The 18,833-nt window shown below is 39.7% G+C and overlaps 1 protein-coding gene across 4 annotated transcripts in view; it reads right to left on the bottom strand.

The window, feature by feature from the left end:
* The window catches only part of rab5b (RAB5B, member RAS oncogene family), a 52,572-nt gene that overhangs the window by 20,117 nt on the left and 13,622 nt on the right, over positions 1-18,833 (bottom strand). For 2 of the 4 annotated variants that reach the window (XM_043692971.2, XM_043692975.2), the window contains exons 2-4: positions 11,279-11,439; positions 1,853-2,121; positions 26-177 (exon numbers count right to left, since the gene is read on the bottom strand). In XM_043692971.2, the coding sequence (XP_043548906.1) occupies positions 26-177; positions 1,853-2,012 (312 nt within the window). In that variant the 5' untranslated portion in view covers positions 2,013-2,121; positions 11,279-11,439. The remainder of the gene's footprint in view (positions 1-25; positions 178-1,852; positions 2,122-11,278; positions 11,440-18,833) is intronic. The other 2 variants (XM_043692972.2, XM_087988702.1) reach the window with 1 other exon arrangement.

Consider the following 18,833-nt stretch of genomic DNA (forward strand, 5'->3'; position numbering starts at 1 on the left):
GATTAAATTTCAATTGTACTGTTACCTGTTTTGTGATATCAAAAACCACTATGGCAGCTTGAGCCCCCCTGTAATACATTGGTGCTAAACTGTGGTAACGTTCCTGACCAGCAGTATCCCAAATCTCAAATTTCACTGTTGTGTCATCCAGACAGACTGACTGAGCAAGAAAAGCAGCTGCAAGATAAAAATGAAAAGTTGATTAATTCTATGCAGTCAAATGACAGAGCTTGTTTACCCCTCTCAAAAATGTTTTCGATCCTCTTCATGTCAGGCTGCAGATGCAAAGCTACATCCTACAAAACAGTGCAACTTGCAGGAGTTCTGGATCAATTCTGTATGATCAACTATCATCCTGAAATAAAAATATTGCAGCACAATGCAATGCTATAGTGTAACACTAAAATACTGATTAAAAACCAAGATAACTGCAAATGCTGTAAGTTAGAAACAAAAACAGAGGCTGCTGGAAAAGCTCAACAGGTCTGGCAACATCTGTGAAGAGAAAATCAGAGTTAAAGTTTCGGGGAAGGGTCACCAGACCCAATTCATTAACTCTGATTTCTCTTCATACAGATGCTACCAGACCTGCAGACCTTTTCCAGCAACTTCTGTTTTTGGTACTACGACTTTGATGATTCATCCCAGTGGCAACACAATCTCCTAAGAGTTCAAGGATTTTCTAACCTACTCTGTCACTTATTCCTCAATTCTGTATTTGCAGAACGTGAACTTTTCCTCACCTGTATTGTCTATAACATGATTTCAGTTCCATTCATTTAAATGGTGCTGCTATTATGCGATTTTGTTGTAACACGGGATCACACAGGAACAGAACTATTGTGTTATATCAGAACAGACTAAGGATTAAAAAAAAAATCTGTTGCAATATTCAAGCAGTTTCCCTCCATCATTCCAAATCACCACACCACTGCCTTTATCAATTCTTTAATCACTTCCTTCTCTGAAAATAGAATAATCTCCTCCCCCCACCCCGTCCCCTACCTTCCAGGGAATTCTGTAATTTTGTACCAAAAAGCACATAACTATTTGATTGGTTAAAATATTTGTCAAATATATCTTTGTGGAGAGAGGACATCTTATTACTAAACCTCAACATCTTTAGCAGACAGAGTTCTTCACAAAAATACTGTGTTTTCATCAAGTCAGTTACTCATCCACTGGCAATCAGCAAAATGTAACCACAAATCCAGCATCTTAAACAACCGCCAATAACTAATCCTTACCCTTCTCAGACTCTCAGCTTTAAAATATCAGCAAATTAAAAGAAAACTCTTGGAGTAACCTAAATCACTATTATCTGATTTATGTGAAGTCAAAATGCATACATTGTGAAAGTAAACAACCCCTGAAATGCAAAATCGGATTGATGGATCACAGCCTTCAACGGTGGCAATCTTTGCTCATGCTACACTATTGAAATTGACCATGGGAATTTAAGAATGGCATTAGAGGGGTTGATAAACATTGGTGCATCATATCCAGATAGGCTAAGCTTCATGGGCAAGACAACTTTTTCATGCATTTTTATGCTTTTAAGTTAGATATAAACATTAACAAACCTTTATCAAAATTCCCAAAAAGATTAACACTTTGATCTAAAACATTAAAGTTGTATTTCTGTGTTAGACCACAAATGTTGCACTTGTCAATCTATTCATATTCTTAGACGCGAGTCTATCTTCTTGATCTTTAGAAGGAGAAGCGCAGTTTAAGACTTTCTTGTCTGATTCACCCTACCTCAGATTTGGTTAGAATGTAACATCCTTTGCAAAGACAAAGTTGTAATTAAAAAATGCCAAATGCTGCACAATTTAAAATAAACACTTACCACCAATTGTTGTCTCTTGGAATTCATCAAACTGGCCTTTGACAAAACGCAGGACTAAACTTGATTTCCCCACCGCCATATCTCCTAATAGAACCAGCTTGAATTGACAGATCTTTGTCTGGCCAGGACCATTTGGTCTAGAAGCTCCTCTGCTTGCCATGATTCTTTCAGTTAGTAAGTTCAGTATTTTAGTTGCAACGATATTTCAAATTGCACAACCATGGAAGAGGTGATCTTTATAATCTTGCCGTTGAGTAACCACTTCGAAACTGTAAAAATAAAGACTCAAGATAAGGTTGAAGCATGTAGGCTTTTTCCTGAAACCAATTTAACATTGATGTAGATAACGTTCATTCAGAATAAAATGCATTACTGAAATGCCACTTCTCTCGGCTGTAATAACAGCATAATTGTAGCAATAGCACAAGATACTTTGACTTCACAAATGAAAGCTGTACTGGAAATCCAGAAACAAGTTTGGCTCGGACTATGGATTTGTACTAACTTCATAACACTGGTGTGAGATAAAATGAACTTGCATTGTACAGAGCTATACCTTCAACTTAAATGAAACCTATGACGTAACAGGTCCCTTCTAGAATTATTTTACAAATTAGCAAAACACATTATGCGATTGTTAACAATAGTTTTGCAATAAAACATTTAGTTTCCCTTAAACTAAAGTCACCCAATCACCTGGTTCATTGTGTAACTTTCACTAAGTTTAACAAGAGCTAATGAATACAGTAGCCGAACTGAATCCAAATATAACAGCTACATAAATGTCAAAAAACAAGTTATATCTTAATCTAGTTTACCAAGCAATCTAGAAACACACAAAAATAATTACACAAGCAAACAATGTTCACGATTTCATTTAGAAGTAATAGGATTTTTGTTTGAAATCAAATCAGTAGATGGACTTATTCAACATTGATATATCCAGTCCAAGGTGGTGTTGAGAATAAAAATTACAAATATGATCTCTGCTATATTTGAACTGTTAATTGTCAAAGTTAAGGGAGTTGTTTTTTTAATTCTCTCGTGGGACGTTGTGGTGTGCAGCCTTCCTGAACTGCTGCAGTCCATGTGCTGTAGATATACCCACAATGCCATTGGGGAAGGAATTCCAGGATTTTAACACAGAGACACCAAATGAAAGTGATATATTTTCAAGTCAGGATAATGAGTAGCTGAAGGAGAACTTGAAGGTGAATGATGCTCCCAACTATCTGCAGCCTTGATCTTTCTAGATGGTAGTGGTGGTGAGTTTGGAAGATATTATCTAAGGCACTTCTGCAGTGCATCTTGTCGATAGTACACATTGCTGCTACTGAGTTTCAGAGGTAGAGAGTGAATGTTTGCAGATATGGTGCTAATCAAGCAGTTGCTTGGTCCTGGATGTTGTCAAGCTTTCTGAGTGTTGTTGGAGCTGGACTTATTCAGGCAAGTGTGGAGTATTCCATCATACTCCTGACTTGTGCCTTTTAGACAGCAGACAGGATTTGAGGGAGTTAAGAGGTGAGTTTTCCTAGCCTTTGACCTGCTCTTGTAACCACCGTACAGACAAACCTCGATTATCCGAAAGATATGGGCAGGGAGCATTTCATTCAATTAATTGAATGCTAGATAACAGTTTAGCTGAGCATCAAGACCTTGCAATCTAGCTGGATAATCGACGTTCCTCTGTATTTATATGGCTAGTTCAGTTCAGTCTCTAGTTAATGATCAACTCCAGAATGTTGATAGTGGGGGATTCAGTGATGATAATGCCATTGAATGTCAAGGAGTGATGGCTAGGTTGGATTTTATGGGAGATGGCCGTTGCCTGGCATTTGTGCAGCACATGTTACTTGCCACTTTCCAGCCCAAGCCTGGATATTGTCCAAGTCTTACTGCACTTGGAAATGGACTGCTTCAGTATCTGACTTTTCATGAATGGTATTGAACAATGTGCAACTATTGATGAACATCCCCACTTTGAGGCAAGGAAGATCATTGATGAAGCAGCTAAAGATGGTTGGGCCTCGGTCACTATCGTGAGGAAATCCTGCAGAGATGACCTAGAGCTAAGATGACTGACCTTGAACAGCCACAACCATCTTCCTACGCGGCAGGTATGACTCCAGCCAGCAGATGACTTTCCTCTTGATTTCCACTGATTCCAGTTTTGAAAGGACTCCTTGATGCCACACTCTATCAAGTGTGGCCCTGATGTCAACAGCAGGATAGTCACACTCACCACACCTCTCGGTTCAGTAAGTTTGCCCATATTCAAACAAAGGCTGAAATGAGGTCAGGAGCTGAGGGGGCCTTGTGGAATCCAAACTGAGCATCAATGAGCAGGTTATTGCTAAGCAGTGCATATGATCCTCAAAACCAGACAGATTGCACAAACTGCAATGAACCACCTCCAACTGCTACACATTTAGTTTTTGAAATAATTTCCTGCCAACCATCAACCATACACCCCATGGCAGAAAAATCACAATTTTCCATGTACAGCACATATTAGGATAAAGTACTTCTGGGATGAATCTAATTTATGTTTGTATAATAACATTTGCTAAAACAACTGTTCAACAAAATAACACCATAGATATGTTCTATTCAATTCTAATTTTGTTATTGTCTCTATACTGTTCAGTCATTATACACCTTGTAAAAGAAAGAAATTTTATATTTAAATATTAATTCATAAAGACTATTTCAAATTGCTGATTTGTCTAATAACGTTCAGTGGTACTGCACTGTCAAATGGAATTCTCACAATAATATCAATTTTACTTTGTTTTCCATCTCCACATGCGGAGGTGATAGTCCAGCAATAATGCCACTAGGCTATTAGTCCAGAAACTCAGTTAATGTTCTGGGGAGCTGGGCTTGAATCTAACCAAGCATTTGGTGGAATTTGAATTCAATTTTTAAAAAAAACTGGAATCAAGAATCTATTGATGACCATTAATCCATTGTCAACTGCTGGAAAAACCCACCTGGTTCACTAATGTCCTTTAGGGAAGGGAAGTGCCATCCTTACCTCATCTGGGCCTACATGTGACTGTGCATCCAGAGCAATGTGAGTGACTCTTAACTGGCATCTGGGCAAATAGGGAAGGGCAATAAATGCTGCTTACCCAGCAACACCCTCATCCCGTGAATGAATAAAGGGAAACAAAAACCCACCTCACGTTTAAAATCACATGTACTTCCTTAAGTACTGATAAAGGGGCTGATTTCACCAGTCAAACTATTTGACTTTATAAAAATTAAACATGTGAACATTATGGTCAACAACAAGAGCAAGCCAAGTACAGTGTACTGGATATTGGTGGCCAGCATATCCTTAAGATGTCATCTTAATTCCTGTGCACTCCCCCCTCTCCCCCCCCATCACCCATTCAAACATATCTCCCTCTGAACTCACTGTATCTATGCTCTCAGATCCAACCCTGACTTTGTAATCATAGCTGCAGACAAAGGTGGTGATGTTGTTGTCTGACATACTAACGCCTACATTCTCGCCTTGTCCAGTCCCTTCCCATTACATCTGCAATTCTTCTGATGTTTTACATAGGTTTCAAATTTTCCAGTTCGAGGGTATCCAGCCACCTACTCTTCACCATAATACGCACCATAATACATGATGCTCTCAAGACTCTCTTCCTGGAAAGAGAGGCTAAACTGTCCCCACCCACCAACACCCTCCTCTGCCTGGCCAAGCTCATCTTCACATTGAGCAACTTCTTTAACTACTCACTTTCTTCAGGTCAAAGGTGTAGTTATGGCTACTGGCATGGGCCCCGGTTATGCCTGTCTCTTTGTGAGCTATGTGGAACATTCCTTATTCCAGTCCTACACATACCCCTCGCCACAATGCTTTCTCTGGTATATCAATATCATTGTTGGTGCTGCTTCCCTCTTGTCTGGAATTGGAAAAGTTCATCAATTTCACTTTCAATTTCTTCCCTGTCCTCACCTTCAACCTGGCTCCTCTCTTTCTCAGCATCACTGCTTCCGTTTCTGGGCATAGGGTGACACTAATATCCACTACAAACCCAACTCCACAGTTATCTGGACTATACATCTTCCTGTAAGGACTCTATTCCAATCTCCCAATTTCTCAGTCTTCAGCACATCTCTTCCAATAATTTCAACTTCTACAAGTGGGCCCCCAAAACGTCCACCATTTTCTTCAACAGAAGATTCCCCACCACTGCGGTTAACAAGGTCTCCAAGCTGTGTCTGACATACTCCCGCACATCTGCCCTCATCAATTCGTTTCCTTCCCATAACACTGATAGGGTCCCCTGGTCCTCACTTACAACCCCGCCTGCATCCACATTCAAAGGATCATTAGCCACCATTTCCCCACCTCCAGCCGCACATTCCCTTCCCCTTCCTTCTCAGCATTCTGCAGGGGACATTCCCTCCATGACACCTTAGTCCACTCCTCCTCCATTCCCAACACCCCCATGACCCACTTGGCACCTTACTTTGCAATTGCACAAGTTTAACACCTACTTGTTTACCTCCTCCCTATCCAAGGCTCCAGACACACATTCCAGGTGAAGTAGCAATTTTCCTGCACTTCATTCAACCTATTCTAAATGTATTTGCAGCTCATAAAATGTGGTCAGCTCTACATGTGGGAGACAAAATGCAGACTGGGACCACTTTGCAGAACACCTACGTTTTCTCCACAAAACATAACCCTGAGCTTCCTGCTGCTTGCAACTTCAAAATACCACTCACTTCATTTCTAGCCAACATCTGTCTCAGGCTCACTACAGTATTCCAGCCAAGCTCAGTGCAAACCAGAAGAATAGCATCTTATTTTCCACTTGGGGACCCTGCAGCCTCCTGGACTCTAAAGAGTTCAATAATTTTAGGGCCTGGGCACCTTCTCTCATGTCCTTACCCCAAAAGATCAAAAGACTAAGTTTCACTTTCGACTCTTTGGATGGCTAAATGGCAGCATTGCTAAAGGTTATGAAGATGATGAGAATGACTTGTTCATCATCTCAGCTAATGCCTTGGTGAACAAGAAAAAAAAACTCTCCATATTTAAAAATTTGACAGTTGCATAAAAAGAACTAAACTCCAGTGAGCTTCTCATATTTTCATTTGTGCCCAAGCAGATCTGACATTAACACTTACGTAACGTATTTTGCAAAAAAAATGCACATTATATTCTATAACTTCCTGTTAACATTTAGCAAGCATCCGGTATGCTGACAGAGTCTTCGACCAAAACTTTAGAGAGGGGGAGAAATTAAATACACAAATCCCACAGCAAACAAAACATATCAAATGCTCCTGTTCTACATTTATATATAGATTATTTCAACATTCATGGGTAGCTGCAAGCTGTAGAAAATAAACTGCAAGTTCAATGATTGAAACATTATGGACGCTAGTTCTTTTTTCAAAGAATTAATGCATGCTACATCGACCCTCTCTTCAAAATGTTCTCACTCTCTTAAGTAATCAGAGCCATAGAGTCATAGAGATGTACAGCATGGAAACAGGCCCTTCGGTCCAACCCGTCCATGCCGACCAGATATCCCCACCCAATCTAGTCCCACCTGCCACCACCCACCCCATATCCGTCCAAACCCTTCCTATACCCATCCAAATGCCTCTTAAAATGTTGCAAATGTACCAGATTCCTGCACTGGTTTTTGCCACTGAGAAGACTGTAAGATAGTTTCTGGCTTCCAAAGAAAAACACAGATCGGATTATAATTTTACTTTTAAGAGGAGTACCAGCACTGTTAAATGCTTACACAGTTATTACTTATGGAAGTAACATAATTAAAAGGGCCATTTATACTGTAGACACATCTCATTCGAAGCTTGCAATCCTACTTCCTTTAAAATAGCTTTTCATGGGAAAATTGAAATAAATATTTAGAATGCACACATGATCAAACTAATCACGAGTTGATTCTGTTAACTCAGCAATCCAGCTGGGGTTTCTAATCCCTCAGCACTGATCAAATAGATGCTTCCACTTCACAAACACTATTGTAACTTATAACTCTTAAAAGAATGCAAAATAATACTATTACAGTGGCTTTAAATGATTCCACCTAACCAACGCCACTAAGGACAGTTGCAGACAGGCAGGTTAAAGATATAATACCTAATCAAAATTCTGTTCAGGATTGGAAACAAGGGAGATTCGGGGTAAATTCAGCATTTGTCACAATAAAACATTCTGAACAGCTTTATCAGATAAAAGTCAACTCCAAACCAGATAAGCTGATTTTAGGGTAGCTTATTTAAAAATTGTTGAGAGAGATACATACTGAGCAGATTCAATGAGAAAGAGGAAATGAGCTTTAGGGAGGGATTTCTAGGTTCAAACAGTATTGATATGATCGTTGAGCAGTACCTAGAGAAAGTAACAACAACAGGAGCAGATTTCCAATTTAATTTGAATTCATGAAGACTGGGAGAAGAGGAACATTGAATGAGTTAAGTTTACAGGTAACAAGGGATTAAACAAATTTAATCATAATCCCCCCTTCATCCAAATAATTCTCCAGCAGAACCTCAAATGCTATATGGATGGATGGTACTGATAGAGTCTTGTGGCACAATGGTAGCATTCTTATCTCATGGCCAGAAGATCTGGATCAAGTCCCATCTGTTCCACTTCTCAAAAAAATATCATAGTTGAGAGATGAAAAATATGGGCAAACTTTAAGAAATTATTTGTTATTAATTCAATGCTAGAACTACAAATAGTATTGCTTAATCCTTCAATCATATGGATAAATTTTCTCCTGTTGTCATTGTGTACCTGACATTCATACTTTATATAGCAGATATCACAGAATTCCTACAGTGCAGAGAGAGGCCATTTAGTGCATCAAGTCTGCACCAAACAGCATCCCACCCAGACCCAGATCACTAGTTTATTCCCACATTACCATGGCTAATCACCTAGCCTGCACATGCCTAGTCAATACAGGGTAATTTAGAGCTGGAAATGTGTTGCTGGAAAAGCGCAGCAGGTCAGGCAGCATCCAAGGAACAGGAGAATCGACGTTTCGGGCATAAGCCCTTCTTCAGGAAACGTCGATTCTCCTGTTCCCTGGATGCTGCCTGACCTGCTGCGCTTTTCCAGCAACACATTTCCAGCTCTGATCTCCAGCCCTCATTTTCTCCTCACAGGGTAATTTAGCACAGCCATTCCACCTAATCTGCATATCGTTAGACAGTGGGAGGAAACCAGAGCACCCGGCAGAAACACATGCAAACGCAGGGAGAACAGAGTCACAGATGTACAGCACGGAACCAGACCCTTTAGTCCAACTCGTCCACGCCGACCAGATATCCCAACCCAATCAAGTCCCACCTGCCAGCACCCAAACTATATCCCTCCAAACCCTTGCTATTCATATACCCATCCAGATGCCTTTTAAATGTTGCGGTTGTACCAGCCTCCACCAATTCCTCTGGCAGCTCATTCCATACATGTACCACCCTCTACGTGAAAAACTTGTCCCTTCGGTCTCTTTTATATCTTTCCCCTCTCATTCTAAACCTACACTCTAGTTCTGGTTTCCCCCACCCCAGAAAAAAGGCATTGTCTATTTATCTTATCCATGCCCCTCATAGAGGTTTATAAAATCATAAGGTCACCCCTCAGCCTCCGACGCTCCAGGGAAAACAGCCCCAGCCTATTCAACCTCTCCCTATAGGATAGCTCCCTATAGCTCAAATCCTCCAACCATGGCAACATCTTTGTACATCTTTTCTGAACCCGTTCACGTTTCACAACATCTTCCCAACAGGAAGGAGACCAGAATTGCACGCAATATTCCAGCAGTGGCTAAACCAATGCCCTGTACAGCCGCAACACGACCTCCCAACTCCTGTACTCAATATTATGACCAATAAACGAAAGCATACCAAACACCACCTTCACTATCCTATCTACCTGCAACTCCACTTTCAAGGAGCTATGAATCTGCACTCCAAGGTCTTTTTGTTCAGCAACACTCCCTAGGACCTTACCATTTTGTGTATAAGTCCTGCTAAGATTCACTTTCACAAAATCCAGCACCTCACATTTATCTAAATTAAACTCCATCTACCACTTCTCAGTCCATTGACCCATCTGATCGAAATCTCGTTGTAACCTGAGGTAACCTTCTTCCTGTCCACTACACCTCCGATTTTGGTGTAATCTGCAAAGTTACTAACTGTACCTCTTACGCTCACAAACATGCAAACTTCACAGTCACCCAAAACTTGAATTAAACCCCGGTCCTTGGCGCTGTGAGACAGCTAACCACTGAGCAGCCACCCCAATAAATTTTACCAGTTACCTTGGCAGGATTTGAACCCATGGCCCCAAAGCATTCACCTGGGCCTCCATGTTATTACTACCTTACCAATTGGCTAGCCTCTTCCATCTTCCCAATTTGATAGAGCTCCAGACTTGCATCAACAAATCAGTAGTGCTACTTTCAATGTTCTTTCTGGAGTATCTGAGAGTTCAGCCATTATCACATCAGTTCTTATTCTGATTTATGGGGTTATAGATGTACACCAGGCTGAGAGTTTGAGAAATATTTTTGCCTGCATTAGGTTGATACTATTGCTTAGTACTTGTTAAAATACATATACAGGTCAAAGATTCAGTTATTTCCAGCTTTAATTTGTGTATACTTCTTTCTATTTACTCAAAATGAAGAGTATTTACAATTCAGTCTGGCCATTTCAAATACAGAAATTTCATAGTTCTAAAAATCCTGAACTCAATACTGCTACATCTAGAAAGTGAACTTATACAGGTACGTGAATTGGTATCGACAGGGGTATATTTATCAAGAAATCTGATTGGGTCTACTGAAATAAAGTTAGTTTGAGCATGCTCATTTGGATACAAGTTACAGACAACATACTGTTCGAAGGTTACAGTATTTGACAAAGAATGGTGCTCATTTATTGAAGGAAAGTACAGATTTTGTGAACAAATTTTATTTAAATGCACCTTCAAAGCAGCTTGGTTTTATTAGTAGAAGAAACGTTCCAAGGCACTTCACAGTAAAGTTATAACATTTGAGACTAATCCCCATAAGGAGATACTTGGTAACCAAAAGCTAGGACGAAAGGCAAGTTTTAAGGCATAATTTCAAGAAGGAACAAGAGCTAGAGAAGTGGAGGGGTTTTGGAGGGAATTCCAGAATGAATTTTGAACAATACTTCTACTGGTGTTTATCTCAATGGTTGATCCATAGCCTGTAATTTACAAAAAAGCTTGGCTATTAGAGTGGCTCATCACATAAAAGGGGTAAAATGTGCGATGAAATACAAGGTGCATTGTTTTAATAATTTTTGATAGTGCACTGTGGAAGATAGCAGAATTTATAGCAATCACCCCTTATATATTTAATACTATTAATTTACCTGTTCTATGTTTATATCCTTAGTCTCAGTTTGATAGCGTCTGTATTCAATCCGTCTATTGAAGAATCACATGGTGGCACGCAGTACATTCCAGTAAGCTGATATACGGCAGCAAGGCCTCTCCATTTGCTCGTCAGGTTTCACTATTCATTATTTAGATCCTAGGCAGGTAAAGATACATTGGGGATGGGAGTGGTCAGTGACGCTAAATCTAAGTAGAAAGTAAAATTCAAAATTTAGGCTGATTTGCCTGAATACTTCAAGATGTCACAATCCTGGTGAAGCAACAATATGGAACTACTTCCACAAAGATCCTTTAACATTAAGTGGTATAATTATCATATCATGCTTTTATAAAATGTTCAAGACATAATTTTCAAACAACTAACTCTATAATCAATTCTCAAACCATAGAATGTGGAAAATTCAGCCTGGGACTCAAAACTAAGAAACTTACAAATACATAGGGCATGAAGAGACCACATCTATATGACTATATGCAGTTTGGCCTTCCTCTAACAATGGTTCACTAGATTGGTTCCTGCAAACAAAGGGCTATTCTGCGATGAACTTCTGAGCACACTGGAGGCTGTACTCTCTGGACTTTAAAATAAGGATTGGTGATCTCACAGAAACAATACAAGGCTCAAAGTGGGAGACAAGGGAAACACTGGGATCATGATCCTGAGCAAGGGGAACAACAAAGACACAGCCTCAGGAAACAGGATAACCATTGAGAACTGTGATGAGAAAAGCTTTCACTTGCAAGGTTTGGGAATCTTTGGAATCATTCTAGAGCTTTCAAACCAACTGGATGATCATGATGTGGAGGAACCGGTGTTGGACTGGGGTGGACAAAGTTAAAAAAAACACACAACACCAGGTTTATTTGGAAGCACTAGCTTTCTGAGCGCTGCTCCTTCATCAGGTAGCTGTGGAGCAGGATCATAAGACAACTTATAGCAAAAGATTACAATGTCATGCAATTGAAATGATATATATTGAACAAACCTAGATTTCCCTTAAGTCTTTCATCTGTTAGAAAGAGTTATTAAAAAAACCCAAGGTCTCAGATGAGGCCATCCTCATGGGTACCAAACTTGGCTATCAGCCTCTGCTCAACCACTGTGTGTTGCAAGGCGGACTTTGGGACATGCGACAATGCAGAGTAGCTGAACAAAGGCTGCAAGCCAAGTTCAGTACCCGTGAGGATGGCCTCAACTGGACCTTGGGTTATGTCACACTACAAGTGACCCCACTACACGATACACTCACTCACACACACACACAGACCCTCATAAATAAGCGGTCTCTCTCACACACATGCAGACCCTCTCTCATACACATGTGTGCTCTCGCTCATACACACCTTCCCCCCACCAGCTTATACTCCATGACACACTCTCATGCTGACACACACTCTCTCTCATTCACACACAACTCTGAGGTGAGTTTACATTTGCAGATACATTCTATTTTGCTTAAAAAGTGCACAATCTGCAGGCAGTCATTCCATGTAATATTATAAATTCCACTTTTGAAATTGAACCAGTCTGACTCAAGATTGGGATACAGACAGACTCTAACCTCACACCTTTAAAGCATTGTCTAAGCTGAAATGTTACTTTTTTTTTTAAAAACCTTAAGTTATCTCGAGAATGTGACCTTAAAAAAGTTTTGGGGTTTACATGTTAATGAACTGAAACCTGCAACCCATTCTAAAAGGTGAAAGAATCAAGAGCAATCAGTTGCATCGCACTGTAATCTTTTACTATAAATTCTGTGCCTTATGGTCTTAATCCACAACTACTCGTGGAAGGAGCAGCGCTCCGAATAAACCTGTTGGACTATAACTTGGTGCTGTGCGATTTTCAATTGGATGATGGCAGAGGTGAATGGTGTGATGTAGTCAACTCTGTTACCAGCTACAGCCAGGATGAAGACAGTCAGTTTACCTCTCATAAAAACTAACTGCTGATTATAGGCTATACGCTGTTGCTGCTCGCAGATGGTTTGGGATACTTGTAGAATAGTAAATACAATTTTAAAATAATCAATTAGGTAATGGTAGTTTGAAAAACTTCAAGAACCTGAAAGCCCTAAATAAATGCAAGGCTTTTCATTATAAGAGGTATGGATACTTGGTTACTTGTATTAACTTACATCTGGCAGCACTGCATTCAACCCCCAGATTTAAGTTTAGCTTTGCCTGATGATGTTAACAAATTACATGTATACAGCACCTTTAAATGTTGTGAAACTTGCCAAGGTGCCACAAGGAATGTCAAACAAAATGCAAAACTAAGTATTTTCAGGAGATATTAGGGTAATGAAAGGGGTGGGTTTTGAGAGTGTCTTAAAGGAAGAAAGCAAGTGATCAACCCTCTCTATTTTAGGCAGGCAGATAAATTCAGGAAAGGCACAGCATTAACACAAGCACTTTCAGAAACTATACATTAACAGTGCCATTTCCAGGAATGGTAGATTGCTGTAAGGTACTAATTATGATATGACTGCAGAGTTAGATATGACGGAATGGATTGTCCTGCTTTTTATTATTCACAGCATTTCCTTCCAAGATGCTGTTGTCCAGAATTTCTGCAGGTCTTGTGCAATTGTGCTTCTGGAACCTTTGGTGTTTACTATACATATGCTGCTACAATGTCAATCCATTCCTGTCAGGATTTGGACTGGAGCTAAAATAAGCATGGCAGAACTCTTTTTCACACAAGTGGCAGAGGAGCACTTAAGGTAAGGATCTGTTACCCAATAGGCTTCCAGAAACTGTGATCTAACGCCAGACAGGCAGGGAAACATAGAAGCTCACCAATCCAATGGAGGAGACCAGCATTCCCAAGAGAGGAAGCTCCAGCAATACAGGGATCCAGCTGGTCCAAGAATAAGGATGCAAGACAGAAGGGGATTGGGACAGCACATTCACCATACCCTCCCCCTTCACTCCACATAAGTCAATGAAGGTGGCTCATCACTCCCATCCTATGAAGCATCCCTTATTTTCTGTCCCTCAAAAGTGTTCACTCTGGAGGAAACTGAGGTAGAGACATGACAGACTTAGCAAGAAAAAATGAAACTTAGAACCTTAGTAGTTAAAGTCACAGCAAATGAATGGTACACTTATAAAAATCAGGATACATAAAAGATCAGAATTGGAGGAGTGCAGACATTAGACAGGTGCAGCCTGGAGCAAAGATAGGAATCATGGAGGTAAGTGAAAACAATAAAGTTTTGAATCTTCTCCCACCAGATCAGACAGTGCAATTGGATCATACCTGGAACCTTACAGCACAGAATGAAAACCATTCAGTCTACCATTCCTGCAAATGGCAGTATTTGCGTTGATGTTTTTGGAAAGAGCTTGTGTTAATGCTATATCTTTCTAACTCGTCCACACACTGCACAGAACTTCAATTTCTTTATAGAAGATCGTATCAAATTACACATTCTAAACAAAGTGCTGTCTGCATTTTGTCCTCCCACTTCCTATTGGTGAAATTAAGAGATTTTCTATTTTGGTTGTGAAAACAGATGCAGTCATCTTTAAAAGAGGCTACTCAATAGTCCCAGTCCTCTGCTCTTCCCACTGTCCCTTAACATTGTCCCTTTCAAGTATATTGCCAATTCTTTTATAAAAGTTAATATTAAATTGTAAGTAGCAATCAGATCATTGATCAGAGCATTCAAGATCATAACAACATGCTGCATATAAAAAAAAACCCTCCACCTCACTTCGGACTCTGTGAATTACACTGAACTTATTTCATCTGGTTACCCACCCTTTAGTCACTTAAAGTAGCTTCCCTTTAGTTATTGTGTCAAAGCCCCAAGTCCCAGCTGAGAATTTCCTATATTCCCGGTTTTTATTTCACCATTCTAGTAAATCTCCTTTGCCTCTTCAAGGCCTTGACATCCTTTTTAAAGTGTGAAGTTTAAAATGGAACACAATACTCCAACTGAAGCCAAACAAACAATTATAATGTTTTAGCACCTTTTTTGCTTTTGTACATGATGACTCTATTCCTAATGCAAATATTTTATTGGCACCTGCTCTTAAATCTTCAAAGATTTCTGTAGGTTAATCCATCTATGATCCTCTGAACCCTCAAAAATTGTACAATTTAGCTTATATTGTCAGGTGTATTTAGAATGTTCCGCATTCAGGTTTGAACCCTTGAAACAAACAACCTTAAAATAAAGGGATACTGAAATTGTAAAAGTATAAATTGCTGTGAATTAGGAACTTCAAAAGTAAATGCTGTTGGAAATTGCAGACTTTACAGCTCTAACATGAAATACATCAGAAATCCATTTGATCAAATCAGAAGTAGAACCTTACAGCACAGAATGAAGGCCATTCAATCTACCATTCCCAGAAGTAGCAGGGTTGGTATTGACACTTTCTGAAAGTATTCGTTGTAAATGCTGTGGTCTTTTCTGAACTGTCTTTTGGAAACTGTAGACTCTACAGCTTCATCATAACATACATCAGAAATTCTCCTGGAGTACTAAATTTCTTCCAAAAGAGGAAGAAAACCTACATTGTATAATCTCAGGAGTTCCCAAAGCAACTTAAAGCCAATATTTAAATATTTTAGAACTGTAGTCACTGATGTATGTACAAGCTCAGCAGCCAACTAACTCATTGCAAGATCCTAAGATAGTGACAAGATAATCTGTGCAAAAAAATTGATCAAGAGGTAATTGTTGGCTAGAACATTGTGAAGAGCTGTCCTGCATTTTTTCCTGAATGTCTTTACATCTCTTTGAGCAGCAAGCAGCAGCTTTATGAAAATTCAACATCTTGAATGAGCTACAACCATTCTTCAATATGTGAAATAAGCAGTAAGATTATTCAATGTAAATATTGCCTGGCATGCAGTTACTTTTATTTTTAAAGATGAAAGTCAAACAAATGACTGTCCAGAACCATGTTGACATCATAATTAAGCAAGACATAAAACATCACCTAGTCAATGCCAAAACTTCAATGTTATTTTTGACAAAGCTATCCACAAAACAAAATTCCGGATGACCCTTTTGTGTTACTCTGCAACTTGGGTATTACACAACTGTTGAAAGCTTATGTCCTTTTTGAACCCTGGACTGAATGTTGACAGTCAGTGGATAATAGAGTATTAATCTTTTTATACAAATCTAATTTTGTCTGGAGATAGTATTTACCTGAAGTCTACATTTAATTCTAAAATTCCCAACATTCAGCAGGGCTTCAACAACTTCACTGGAAGAGCAGCTGGGCTTCAGTAATTAAATCAGCAGCTGCAACTAGTGCCTTTGATTAGCCTTTTGTTAGAAGCATATTAACTCCGTCAACTTTATCTATAGACTATATCTAACTATAATCTTGAGTTCCCTAGATACAGTTGTTGTTCCTCTGGAATGGAAAATTACAGATCACTCCACTTTTTAAGTGCAAAAAAAAAATCAGCAACTGACAGATGGGTTAGCCTCACAACTGTGGTGGGGTAATTGTTGGAGCAAAATCAAGAAGGGAGTAACTGAACACTGAAAATTTCTATTTAATCAGTGAGGGTCAGCATGGATTTATGACAAACCTATTTAATTTTTTGAAGAGGTGACAAAGTGGACAGGTACAGTTTAGATTAGATTACTTAGATTAGTGTGGAAACAGGCCCTTCAGCCCAACAAGTCCACACCAACCCTCCAAAGAGCATCCCACCCAGACCCATTCCCCTACATTTACCCCTTCACCTAGCACTATGGGCAATTTAGCATGGCCAATTCACCTAACCTGCACATCTTTGGACTGTGGGAGGAAACTGGAGCACCCGGAGGAAACCTACGCAGACAGGGAGAATGCGCAAACTCCACACACACAGTTGCCAGAGGCAGGAAATGAACCTGGGTCTCTGGTGCTTTGAGGCAGTAGTGCTAATCACTGTGCCACTGTTATATGGGCTTTCAGAAAGCATTTGATAAAGTCCTACACTGTTAACTAAGGTAGAGGCCCACAGAACTGAGAGCAAATTACTGACATGGTTGAGTAGCAGGTGACAATGTAGGTATTCTGATAATAGGTAGGTACTCAAATTGGCAGGTTTTGAACAATGGTGTCCCAGAAAGATCTGTGTTAGGGCATCAATTATTCAAATTAAGTATTAACAACGTGGATAATGGCATAGAAAGTCATATCAAAATTTGCTGCTCACACAAAGTTAGGCAGCATTTTAGATGATTATCATAAAATTACAAAGAGATACTGATAAACTAGTTGAATGGGCAAAACTGTGGCAGATGGAGTTCAATGTAACCAAATGTGACTATCCATTTTAGACTGAGAAAGGATAGATCAGGGTACTTCTAGATGGTATGAAATTAAATACAGTGATGCCAAAAGACATGAGGGGGTGGGGGATAAACTATTTCCACTGGTCGGAGATTCTACAACTAGGGGCCAAAGTTTGAGAATTACAATCAGACTATTCAGGAGAGATGTTAGAATCTGAGATGGATATGTGTTTGTTAAGAAGAGGTATTTAGGGATTTGGGCCAAAGGCGCGTATTAAGTTAGGCCACAGATCAACCATGATCTCAGTGAACAGAAGAACAGATTCCAAGGGGTTTTTGGCCTACTCCTTTACCAATTTGATTTGGGGTTGTTACGGGTGGAAGTTCAAAGAGGTTCTTTGCTTCTTTTATGTTCCCTTACATTTTCAGCCTTCAAGATTTGGTTCTTACTCTGCTAAAGGAGCAGCAGTTACAGGTCATTCTGCTATAATGTGTGTTTTGTTAATGCAAATGCGCTATAACCCAACTGACGAATTGGGGGTCACTGTTTCCAAAGCGCAAACTTTTAAAATGTGTGTTGGTGTAACACTATTATATCACCAACACAGTAAGCATGGCTAAAGCGCGATCTTTCTATAAATGCAGGGTTGCACAAGAACGCAGTCACTGCATTATAGAAGAACGATGTGCAGCCAAATGACCACTGTTTATTCTATTCCTAAAGTTCAAAATAGTATAGCAATCGCTGGTAATAAAATATGTAGAAACTAAGTAAACATGTAATTGAATAAAATAATTTAGTTAAGTTAATCATGTTAAGAATAATGAGATGGGTGAAGTGTCACAATTGCAGCACCTGGGAGCTCCAAAATGCCAGTTTGATCCAAAGCAAACAGGTTTGAAGTATTTGATTTCTGAGCTGCTTCAGCTACTTTATAAGCTCAAGGATAAACTGAAATGAATCAGGGAGCAGAAGGTTATCTGGATTTGTTGTACTAGGTGGTAGTCATACCTGTTAGGATAGTACCTTCTGGTTTGGTCAGTATTCATGGATGCGAGTGTGTGACTGCAAGTGAGACAGGTAAAGGACCCAGAGGGCAGAGCCTTAGTCTTTGCAATTGTACAGCAGGTATAAGTTCTTTCAGCTTGCATGGGTGAAAGTAGGGCTACAGTGACTGACTGACTATAGTACTTTGCCCAGAGAGTGGTGGGGGCATGGAATGCGCTGCCTGTGGGAGTGGCAGTGTCAGAATCATTGGTGACCTTTAAG

This window comes from Chiloscyllium plagiosum, unplaced genomic scaffold (assembly GCF_037043375.1).
Source record: "Chiloscyllium plagiosum isolate Xiang-an unplaced genomic scaffold, Cpla_swu_hap1 HiC_scaffold_7, whole genome shotgun sequence".
Classification (NCBI taxonomy): Eukaryota; Metazoa; Chordata; class Chondrichthyes; order Orectolobiformes; family Hemiscylliidae; genus Chiloscyllium; species Chiloscyllium plagiosum.